The sequence below is a fragment of the Prionailurus viverrinus genome, chromosome A1 (assembly GCF_022837055.1).
Source record: "Prionailurus viverrinus isolate Anna chromosome A1, UM_Priviv_1.0, whole genome shotgun sequence".
Lineage (NCBI taxonomy): Eukaryota > Metazoa > Chordata > Mammalia > Carnivora > Felidae > Prionailurus > Prionailurus viverrinus.
Genome location: NC_062561.1, coordinates 197,556,068 through 197,567,103, shown reverse-complemented (window position 1 = coordinate 197,567,103; position 11,036 = coordinate 197,556,068). Strand labels below are relative to the sequence as shown.

The window sequence follows — 11,036 nt, the reverse complement described above, 5'->3', positions numbered from 1 at the left end:
TGTTCAGAGATGGGTAAGACCCTATCGCAACCGTCAGAGCTAACATGGAAGACAAATGCCTGCAGTGAACGAGTCTGGACGAGGTAAGAGGGAATCATTCATCTCAAGGCTGGGAGGAGGGTCTAGGTCTCAACACGCCCTCCTCCCGCCAATGGGAGGCCTCGTAACCCTCCAAGCCTCCGCCCCCTTCACCCGCTTGGGGCGGGGCCGGCCACTCCAGGAGATAAGACTACACTTCCCGGCGCGCCTCGCGGCCAGGGCGAACGAGGAGCCGGAAGTGGGCCGCGCGAGGTCTAAGGGCACGAGGGAAGTGGCGGGCGGGGACTCAGGGGGGCGTGCAGGTGAGCCGACTGGCAGGGGTTTGCCGGCATGGCTGAGGCCAGGAAGCGGCGGGAGCTTCTTCCCCTGATCTACCAGCATCTGCTACAGGCGGGCTACGTGCGCGCGGCGCGGGAAGTGAAGGAGCAGAGTGGCCAGGTGAGCGTGCGCGGGCCGTGTGCGAGGGCCGCGTGCTAGATCTGGAGAGGTGCTGCCTGCGCCCCCTCCCGTGGCGGCCTGGCGTGAGCCCAGAGCCGGACTCTTCGGTGGCCCGGGAAGCGACCAGGGGTACCGAAGGAGCCGCAGCCTCTGCACACTTCGGCTCCCTGTCGCTCTGGGCCTCAGTTTCCCGAGCTGTGCAGTGGGCGGGCCGGGATGGGAGATCCGACGCGGAGGGCTTTGTAATTCCCGCGCCCCTTACCTCCACCCCTTCCTGGTAGCGGCGGTTTAAAGTTTCCGAAGTCTCTGGCCACGTGGCTCCGCGGGCCGGGAAGGTTGCTGAGAGCCTGAGGGGTGGATTGCGACCAGCCCCCAGGGGAGGGTGAGGAGGCGAAAGAGGGAACCGAGGCGAAGGGGCTCGTGGCCCCTTAGTTGAGCTGAATGAAGCTCGGGCCCTTATCCCTCCCGTATGGAGTCGGGCAGCTTTGGGATTCGAGCTTGTGGTGGAGTCATTGCACACTTCATTCATTCTTTTCAGCAACTCCTGAACTAGCGCTCAGGGTGCTGATGATAGAGTGTTGAGCACAGTCCCCCGGCCCTACTAGAGGTTACGGTCTAAATCCAGTAGGGGAGGTAGACATAAAGAATCGCAAAAGTAACTGTACACTTAACACATTAAGTGCCAAGAATGAGAGGCGTAGGGCGATAAGACAGGGATGGCAAGTTAGTTGCCTGGGTCAGGGACACCCAGGACAGCTTTCCTGAGGAAATGGATGTTGATTTGAGACCTGAGAGAAGAGAGGTGGATATTCAGGCAGAGGGGCACATGCCCTGTGGTGGGAGGGAACTCGTTGCATTTGTACTGGCCTCTGGAAATTCCATCGTGGCTGAAGGGTGGAGTACAGGGTGACGGGGAGAGTTGGGGGGGGGCGGTGCTGGCTGGAGCCCCACGGTAGTCTGGTCTTCATCTGAAGAGCAGTGGTAAGCCACTGGAGAGTTTTAAATCGGTAAGGTGGATATTGACCTGATTAGTCAGCCCTCTGGCTGTGGTGTAGGCTCTGGTCCTGATGCTTGCTCCCAGGATCTGCATAGTCTAAAGGGTGATGGGCCCTAAGACATGATCCAAGCTTTTCCCAACCCTCTCCGGACCTTGACTGCCTTGGGCAAGAAACATTACCCGTGTTCATTGGGGCATTTGCTGAGGCAAAAGTATCCTGTCCTCATGGAGCTTACATCACAGCAGGGGCAGACAGATGACAAATCTTTAAAAACAAAAACAAAAAAAACTAAAGATACTGTGTGTCAGGTGATCATATGAGCCATAAAAATAAGGCAGGCAAGGAGGATAAGGAATGTCAGGGTTCAGTTATAAATAGGGTGATCAGGAAGCCCCACTGAGAAGGTGACATTTGGGCAGAGACCTGAAGGAAGTGAGGGAGTGAGCTGTGTGGTTAGCAGGAGAGAGCATTCTAGACAGACAGAATAGCAAGCCCGGATGGGGCCGGTGGCCTGACACATTTGAGGGGCAGTGAGGAGGCCAGAGTGCCTGGGGCAGAGCAGGGTAAAACGGACTATTGGAGTCTCCCTGTTATCAGCTCATGTGCTGGGCACTGACTAGAATATCTTGTTCAGGCCCGACAGCACCCTGGGTGCTGCTCTTATCCCTGTGTTAGAAAGAAGGAGCCTGAAGTGTGAAGAGGTGAAGAGATGAGCTCAGCCAGTTAACACAGGAGCTCTGCCTGACTCCAGATGTACCCTCTTGGCCACTCTGCCCACGTCCCTGACACTGCTGTCACCTTACGTTGCTTTACTCAACCTCCCTGGGGCGCTTGACACCCTCGGTTCTTGACATTTGCAGAGTGGGCCATCTGGCCTCGGCTCCAAAGGGCTGGATTCCACCCGCTTCCCTCTGCGTCTGTCAAGGGACTGGGGCCATTTGGTTTAGTCTCTTCCCAGCGGATGAGTGGACTGCGGTCATGCCACCCGGACGCCTTGGATGTCTGGGCTGTGGTTCGTACTGCCCTGGGACGATTGACCCACCTGACCTTTAAAAGACTTTAGAAAGGTCAGGGGTAGAAAAAGCCCCGTCTTGTGGCCTCTGAGCGTGGTGGGTGTCAGGGAGAGGGAGCTGGATAATGCTAGCCTGGCACGTTCCAACTCCAGGTTCTCAAAGGTACCCCTCACTAATGTGTTGTCTTAAAAGGTTTTGGCTGGAAGGACTTGCCCTGCTTGTCTCTGGAAGGTTTGAGCAGCACTGACGGGGCTAAGCAGACATATTTCCCTGGGCAAAAAGTCTCCCATGAGGCTGTGGAGAGTTGGGCCCAAAGAGGACCCTTATTGTGCCGGGGGGTTAATTGCTGCTTTCTCTTTACTTCTCTGCAGAAAAGTTTCCTGGCTCAGCCTGTAACCCTTCTGGACATCTATACTCACTGGCAACAGTAAGTCCGACAGGGCCTCAAGAGTGGAGTAGGGACAGCCCAAGCTGTCAGCTTGAAATAAGCTAGGATGCTAATCTGGTCTGCAGTCTGCCTCCATAGCCCAGTGTGGACACCAGTGTTGCCCCCAGGAAGCCAGGTCGCACACGGGGGTGCCCGATAGGGAGAAAGGACGTTGGGAGCTGTAATCAGTGCTCTTAAGGACCAGAGCTTCTCGGCCACTTGTTACTCATCCAGTCAACAAACACGTATTGAGTACCTACCTCCTAAATGCTGGGTCCTGCTCTAAGTATGGAGACACTGTCATGAGTGAGACAGACATGGTTCCTTCTTTCCTGGAGCTGATATTGGAGTCAGGGAGGTAGGCATGCCTCAACGAATGAAAGAAAGAAATGTAAAATTAAAATGATGGTAAAGCTTATGAAGAGGACTTGGTGCCAAAACCAGGTTAGCCTAGCCTCATTTAGGGGTTTAAGGAAGGTTTCCCTGTGGTGACCTTTGATTTGAGAGCTGCGGGGAGCGGGGAGTAAACCAGGGAGTAGTAGGTCTCATGAGGCAGGAGTTCACCTGGCATTGAGAACTGTGGGTGCCAAAGCCTATAGCTGGAGCCACAGGACAGATAAGGCCGGGCAGTTGGTGGGGCCCACCTCACTCCGGATCTGAACGTCTGTGGTGAGGAGCTGTGTCTTTGCCCCAGGAGCAGCGGGAGCCCTGAAAGGGGGGAGTAGGGAGCAGCGAGGTCACTGCAGGACAGCTTGGCTAGTCGGGGTGTGGACACCATCATCCAGGCAACAGCTTGTGGCGCTTAGACAGGAATAATGGGGTAGACAGTCAGCCGATTCCAGGAATATTAGGGGGTGAGACTGGGAGCTGGGGATGGTCTAGAGGGGCAGTCTCGTTGACTCCCAGGTGCCTGGCTTGTGCACCTGCATGGAAGGTGGGCCTGAGTGTGGAGCTGGAAGCGAATGCAATTGGAGGGAAAGATTTCAAGGACCTGTTGAGTGCGAAATGTCTGAAACGTGCAGAAAGAAGGAAGGGGTGATAATCCAAGGGCATATCAACAAAGGAATGGTTTGGGAGGGAGGGAGGGGAAAATCATTGTCTCCACAAAGTGGCCTGACCCACAGTCAACCAGGGAAGTGAAGGGCCTGCGATCATGTCCCATGGGGAATGATTGGAAAATACTGAATTGTCCAGGGTGGAAAAGAGCAAAGGGGCAGGTGATGTGTCTGCACATCTTTGAGGACGAAGGGAGTGGGGCGTTCTCTGGGGCTCTGAGAGGCTGAAGTAGGACCCATATGTACCGTTTTAGGGAGACAGGTTTCAATTTCTGAATAGAAGCACTTGGTCATCAGAGCTGTCCAGAAATGAGATAGGCTATGGTTCCCTATCATCAGAGGTGTGTAAGGAAAGGCAAGAATGGTGTGGAAGAGATGGCAGCTTCCAATGGAGAGCTAAGGTCTTTGAAAGTCCTGTCAGCTCTCAGTTCTTGGCTTTCCTCTGCTGCTAAGGTAAGGTCAGAGCATAGGGCCCACCCTGCACTTCCTCTCCATCACCGCCTCCAACTTGCCCAGGTGTCTGGGTATGACAGCACTTCCTTCGAGAACTGCCTCAGTGAGCCCTTCCTTGTCACTGGCCCCTTCTGTGGGTGAGGGGTACTAACAAGAATGAGGACCTCACACCCACCAGAGGTGGCCTTGCCTGATGGTTCCCAGCAAAGTTCAAACCCAACAACTAGCTGTGTGAGCTTGGGCAGACTTGGCTTCCTTGAGTCTGTATGTTCATCTTTATCTGTAAAATATAATAATAGTAAATCAGGGGGCATCTGGGTGGCTCAGTCAGTCAGGCATCTGACTTTGGATCTCATCTCAGGTCTTGATTCTGAAGTTCAAAGGTCGTGAGTTCAAGCGTGGTGTTGGGTTTTGCGCTGGACTTGAAGCCTATTTAAAAACATAAGAAAATAAAATAAAATAAAATAAAATAAAATAAAATAAAATAAAATAAAATAAAATGGTAGTAAATCAGGTGCTAAACCTGACCATCAGAGTTATTTGTCCTGTAGGTATTTATTGAGCAGCTACTATGCGTCAGAACTGTTCTTGATATATCTGGAAACAACCAGAGAGAAATCCCTGCCCTTGTGAAACATTCTGTTCGGAGGAGGGAGAGCGGCAGAATGAATTGATAAGTGTAATAAATGAAACCTGTTTTTCAGGGGGGATTCCCAACAAGTGGCCTTCCTGGGAACAAGGGACCCACATCCCAAACTGTGGTAGAGCATGTCTATCCCAGCTGGAGAACATGGGACATAGACAGTGATTCCCTTGGGATGGGAGGGTGAGGTCACAGGAGCTGGTACTTGAAAGTTCCAGGGACTGAGCCATCTGGGTGCTTGTCCTGCCGATGCCCAAAACTTACTCTTTGACCCTGAGCAAGTCACTGAGTCGTTCATTTTTTGAGATGTGTGCTATGTGCTGAAGATACTTAACGAGCTAGCAGAGGTTCCTGCCAGCCCCTCCCCCCGCCCCGGGTTTGACCTTGTAGGGAGGGAGTCAGGCAGGAAGTAAGTAGAATAACAGGAGAGAGAAAAGTGCTCTGAAGAAAATGAAACAGGATGACAGAGCGGAGAATGTCAGGGGGAGGGGAATCATGATCAGGGAGGGGCTTTGAAGAAGCTGTATTGGAGCTGAGGCCTAAGGGACAAGAAGGAGCAGGGCTTCCAGAAAGAGGGCACTATAGGTGCTCTAAGTTCTGGAGGAGGGAGAACCCAGATGATTCTATGAACAGCCCGCAGGTGCTGGCACATACCAGTCAGTGATGGTTAGCTGCTGTGACTATGCAATGTCACCAGCCCTTACTGATTATTTTGGAGACTAATAGTTGTAAAACCAGTGTATGAAATGGGTGAAAAGGCAGAATACAAGTGTATCTACGCTGTTTTCAAACTCTGTGCGCATTTCCTGGCAGGGGTTGGGGGGGGTGTCTTTCTTGTCAAATCTCCTGGCCTTGCCCTTGTCACCTGGTTGGTACAGCCAGTCACCCTTGTCCTGCAGGACGTCAGAGGTTGGCCAGAAGCGGAAGGCAGAGGAAGATGCAGCGCTGCAGGCTAAGAAGACCCGTGTGTCCGACCCCATTAGCAGCTCAGAGAGCTCAGAAGAGGAGGAGGAGGCAGAGGCCGAGACCGCCAAAGCCAGTACGAGTCCCGCGCCCCGGGGGAGCCTCAGTCATTGGTGTTAGTGGGAGCTCAGCCCAGGGCCCTGCAGCTCTGGGGAACAGGCTTTTGGATATTGGGTTGTTCCAGGGGAGAGTCCACCTCCAGGTTCCCCTCCAGTGGGCCCTGGGAAGACCAGGACCTCCTAGAGAGAAGGCTGGAGGGCCCCACATATCTACTGCGGTATTTATTTGAACCCTTTCTCGTGGCAGACATTGTGTCAGAGGTACTGGGAATCCAGTGGTGAACAAAAACTTAGCTGGGCCCTTACAGCCTAACTTGGGGTACAACAGCTACATTTTTACAAGCCCCCAGGTGATTCTGACAGGTGGAAAGAAGCCTGCGTTTGTAGAAAAACTGCTGGAAAGATTGCAGAGAGGGCAGTTGGCAGGCACCTTTTCTGCGTCACCTGTGGCTGCTGGGGGAGCGGCTGGCTTTCCTGTTGTTTTGGACGTGTGCAGGTTAGCCCTGGAAGGCTGTCCCGGGCACTCTGGTTTCAGAGCATTGGCAGGGTTGACCCCGTGAGGCCTTCACAGCCCCTTCTCCCCAAGTCCTCCTGACAGTTTGTGTTTTAACCAACAGACTTTTGACTCCACCGAGGAATCATCCTTTTTCTCTGCAAGGTTATTAGCTTTTGCTTACATAGAAGGTGATTTCTTGATTCTTAAATGTATTTTCTGATTGTAAAGGAAATACAGGATTCGTTATGGATATGCAAATTACTTGTTAAAAAGGCAGGAAAAAAAATTACCCACGTTCTTGCCACCTACGATTTGGCAAATTATTCTTCCATTTATTTTTCCTGAGCATGTTTTTAAAAATATTCAAGATCATATTAAATACATATCTTATATCTTCATCTTTTAAAATCATAAATGCAAAACAAGTCCACTTTGAACTATATGTAAGCATATGGAAGAAAAATGAGAGGTTTTCTATTCTACCCTGGATGGGTCCCTTTTACCCCCGGAATGCATCCTGGTGGGTAGCTTTAAAACTGTCCCCTGCGCATCTAGTCATACAGATAGCCGTGCATATGTGCATGTCCACACCAACACACTTATGTAAAAGCAAAAATTGTTCAATTTCATACTGACTGATATTTGATCTTAATGGATTTTTGTTTCATGAATTTTTTCTATGATAAGGGAATCGTTGCAAGAAGCACGCTGAAATGTTTGTGGGCAACATGATACGATGTCTGGCATTTTTTTTTCAGAATAGTACTTGATGGGGAAGGGTACTGGAGAGGCCGGTTGACATCACACAGGCCACAAGCTGGTAATGGTTGGGACTGTGTGGTTTGCTGTACTTCCTCTCTACTTACAGATGTGTCTAAAAAAGAGAGGGAGATGGAGTTAAATGCCAGGAAGAGAGTCAGACCATGCCATTCATCTCAGCAGTGTCCCATGTCACAGCATACCCTAGAAATCTTACCCTGTCTGACATTTGGGGAGACAAGTTTCCTGCTGGAAGATCACCCAGAATCTGTAGGTCTCAACATCTCACCAGTTCCCGGTCTCATAGTTCAGCTCCTTTTCCCAGTACAAACTCTTGAAATCCCGAGCAGCTTTCTCTGTGGACCAGGGGCTGGCTGCCTGACTGCTGCCGCTGTCCTGCTGAGTGACTCTCGGGGCCGCAGCGTGGTAGCCTGTGGGGATGGCCCACCCTGAAGTCATGTGGTGCCTTCGAGGGGGTCTGCAGCGGCACTGTGAGCCAGCGCTTCCTTTTCTGGGGTCTTCAGTGTCTCGTGCCATCAGGGAGTTGGGGCTCCATGGGGGATGCACACCCGTGGCTTTCGTGGTGCCCGGCTCTCCCGCTCCTGGTGGATGTGGCTCGTGCACCCCAGAGCTCTTTCCCACAAGTCTGGGCTCAGTCTCAGATGCTCAGGCCAGCACCAGGCACAGCCATACCAATTGAATCGTTAGGTGAGCTGAAACCTGTTGGCTGTTCTTAAATGAGAAAAAAAAGCTCATCTGGTTCATGCAGCGGGTGTCTGTGTCTTGCAGCCCCAAGACTGGCGCCCACCAACTCCTCGGTTCCGGGGGCAGTTGTGCCATCAGGCACGAAAGAAAAAGCCAGGGTGAGTAGGACCACCTCCAAGCTGTCGCCCTTTGGGAGTTACGTGCCCTGTAGGGGGACAGTCCCCTGTCAGAGAAGGATAGGGTTGTGAGCAGTTACCCAACCTGGATTCAGTTCTGGGCCTTTATCACCAGCTGTGTGATCCTGGTGACTCCTTTACCTCTCTGGGCCTCAATTTCCTTTTCTGTAAAATGGAGGTGATGCCCCACTGCTTTGGGCCGCTGGGCACATCATGCACCTGTAACAGTTTCTTTCCTCCTTCATCCGTGCATTCACCTATTCAGCCAACGGCCTGTTACTGATCCAGTTACTTTCCAGGGACCGTGGGAGGCAGTGGGGGCACCACAGTAAGACGCCTGTGGGTCTGAAAGCTGGAAAACCATTTTCTAGACTGCAGCTCCTGAGAAGGTAGAATACCGTTGCTGGTAGTCCACAAAGCAGCATCACAGACGTGTAAAGCACACGTCCCTGAGATACCTGGAGCGCCAACTACAGCATGAGGTAGTGAGGACGGCCGCAGCAGGCTGCCAGTTATCGCTTAGCCAGTAACTCCTGGGTCCCAAGAGCTGTAATTTGGTTTTCTCCGTGCCTCTGTGAGGGGAGGTACCGTTCTCAGCCCCATCTTAAAGGTGAAGAAACAGACCAAGGGAGGTAATCTGTCCAAACTCCTACGCCTGGGAAGCGGTTTGTGCTGGTCGTTCACCAGGCCACACCCAGCGTGTCTGTCACCCCCGTCCTTTGTAGGCAAAGACCAAGAAGGCCGGCAAGGTGGTGAACTCCACACCGCATCCTGCCGCTGGGAAGGCGGTGGCCCACCTTCTGTCTGGGAGGTCACCTAAGAAGTCAGCAGGGCCTTCAGCGAATACCATCCTGGCCTCAGAAACTGAGGAGGAGGGCAGTGTCCAGGCCCTCAGAACCACGGCCAAGCCTGGTGAGCGTCCCCAACTTGTAGACGTCAAGCCCCCTGAGTTTGGGCTGGGGAGGCAGGCCCGGCACTGCTTTGTCAAGCTCTGGGACGTTCTGGAATTTAGAGGTCTGTCTCCATGGCAGTAAGGTCCCGCGGCACCCCAATAAGGAAGGGTCTGCTGCAGGGACATGTCAGGCTTTGCTAAGAGAGTTTGAGCAGCCCAGGTGATGGTGGAGCATTTTCTGGTTTATTGCTCTCAGCTGGGTACAGGGCCCACTGCGGAGGCTGAGGCTAAACCGAGGCCTGGGTTCGCTCCAGTTTCTCGTGTGAAATAGGCGTTTGCCCTGCCTGCCTCAGTGTGATGATGGAAGGAGATGCCCGGACTAGCAGACGGTGGCTTGTGTGTGGTAGGACCTAGCATGAGCCTTCCCGGGGTCACAGAGGTGTGGGCAACACAGGCGTACGAGTGGCACGTGCCTCAGCTGTGGGGCTTCAAGGTAGGCGGGGCTGAAGGTCCACACTCGGGAAGCGAGCACAGGCACCTGCGTCTCATTTCCTGGCCTAGCAGAGAGCCGGGGAGGGGAGTCCGGAAGGGCAGGCCCTCAGTCCTCTCCTGCTTCGTCCCCCAGGAATGGCATCGGCCAGCCAGGCTGACAGCTCCAGCGAGGAGACCTCCACCTCGAGCGATGAGACATATGTGGAGGTAATTGCCACCCGTCCTCAGGAGCTGCCTCTGCAAACCTCTAACCCCCCCCCCCCCCCCGGGGGCCTGGCCAGGGCTTCGCACACCAGCGGGGCCAAATCAACCGAGCAAGTGTTTCAGCGTGACCGGGAGCTGGAAAGGCTGAGGCCTGGGGAGCAGAGCCAGATGCTGTCGTCACACCGCGGGTGTGAAAAAGGTCTAGGGTTGTGGGGGAGAGACGCCGTCCAGCCTGTGAGACCAGGGAAGGCTTCCTGGGAGAGGTGGCACTGGAGCAGGGCCTTGACGCACAGGGGATTCTCCAGGAAGGGATGTGGGGGCAGGGTTCAAGCAGAAAGAGCTGCATGAGCCCAGGGGCAGGCGGGTGGCCATCCTGCGGTGTGGTCCGGGTGAGTTGGGCGAGGCTGCTGAGTGGTTCTGGGTGGATGCCAGGCCTGGGCGCTTGGTCAGAGACGGTCAGGTCTTGGTCTGTGGCCTCATCTCTGCTCTGAACTGTGACCCGGAAGTCCTTCCTTATTGTGCAGCCGGGCCTTGGGGATCTAGTGGCAGCACGAGGTGCATGATTGCTGCTGCTATGGGGACGTGGGAGGTGGGGGGGTCCCTCAGAAGTCTGACCGCAGTGCTCATGGTTACTATAAAGGGAGAATGTAGAGAGCCCTGAGGGGCCCTAACAAGAATGTGAATGAGGTGAAAGTGCCTTAATTAAGAGGAGATCAGAGGTAGGCAGGGGCCACATCCCTGGGGTGCCTGGAGTACTTCTCACCTCCTGCCTCACCCAGTAACCTGTGAAGGTGGAGACCTTCCTCCCATCTACCCAAGGCCTATCCTCTTCCCACGTCCATCCCCACTTTCAGGCGCTGGGTACAGCCATAAGAGCACCCAGGCTCCCGTTCCTACTTGTCCCTGGGAAACCAGCAGCCATACACACAGCCTTGGGGGGCCAGAGGCCAGCACAGGGCCCTGGCAGCAGCGAGGAGTTTGCGATTGAGGAGATGGCTGCCCCAGAAACCCAGGGTCAGGTGAAATCTACCTGATGACAGATGTGGAGGTAGGGCACTGCCTGCCTTAGGAACGTCAGAATTTTAGAAGTCTAAGAAAGAGCCCATGGAGGAAAGGAATATGCCCGGGGTACCTCGGCAAGACTGGCATTCAGATCCTGGCCTCCCAGCCCCTGGGAAGGCCGCCATGATCGGATACCCCTGTAGTTGAAGGGGCAGGTAGGGT

General features: G+C 53.9%; 1 protein-coding gene across 11 annotated transcripts in view; it reads left to right on the top strand.

Annotated features, from left to right (window-relative positions):
- Positions 1-302: 302 nt before the first annotated feature.
- TCOF1 (treacle ribosome biogenesis factor 1) overlaps positions 303-11,036 on the top strand; it is a 38,101-nt gene continuing 27,367 nt past the window's right edge. For all 11 annotated transcript variants that reach the window (XR_007150542.1, XR_007150543.1, XM_047851117.1 and 8 more), the window contains exons 1-6: positions 303-477; positions 2,860-2,915; positions 5,966-6,105; positions 8,133-8,206; positions 8,950-9,136; positions 9,742-9,815. Coding sequence is in view for 9 of the 11 variants with exons in the window: in XM_047851117.1 (XP_047707073.1) it covers positions 370-477; positions 2,860-2,915; positions 5,966-6,105; positions 8,133-8,206; positions 8,950-9,136; positions 9,742-9,815 (639 nt within the window). In the remaining 2 variants the exon portion in view is untranslated. The remainder of the gene's footprint in view (positions 478-2,859; positions 2,916-5,965; positions 6,106-8,132; positions 8,207-8,949; positions 9,137-9,741; positions 9,816-11,036) is intronic.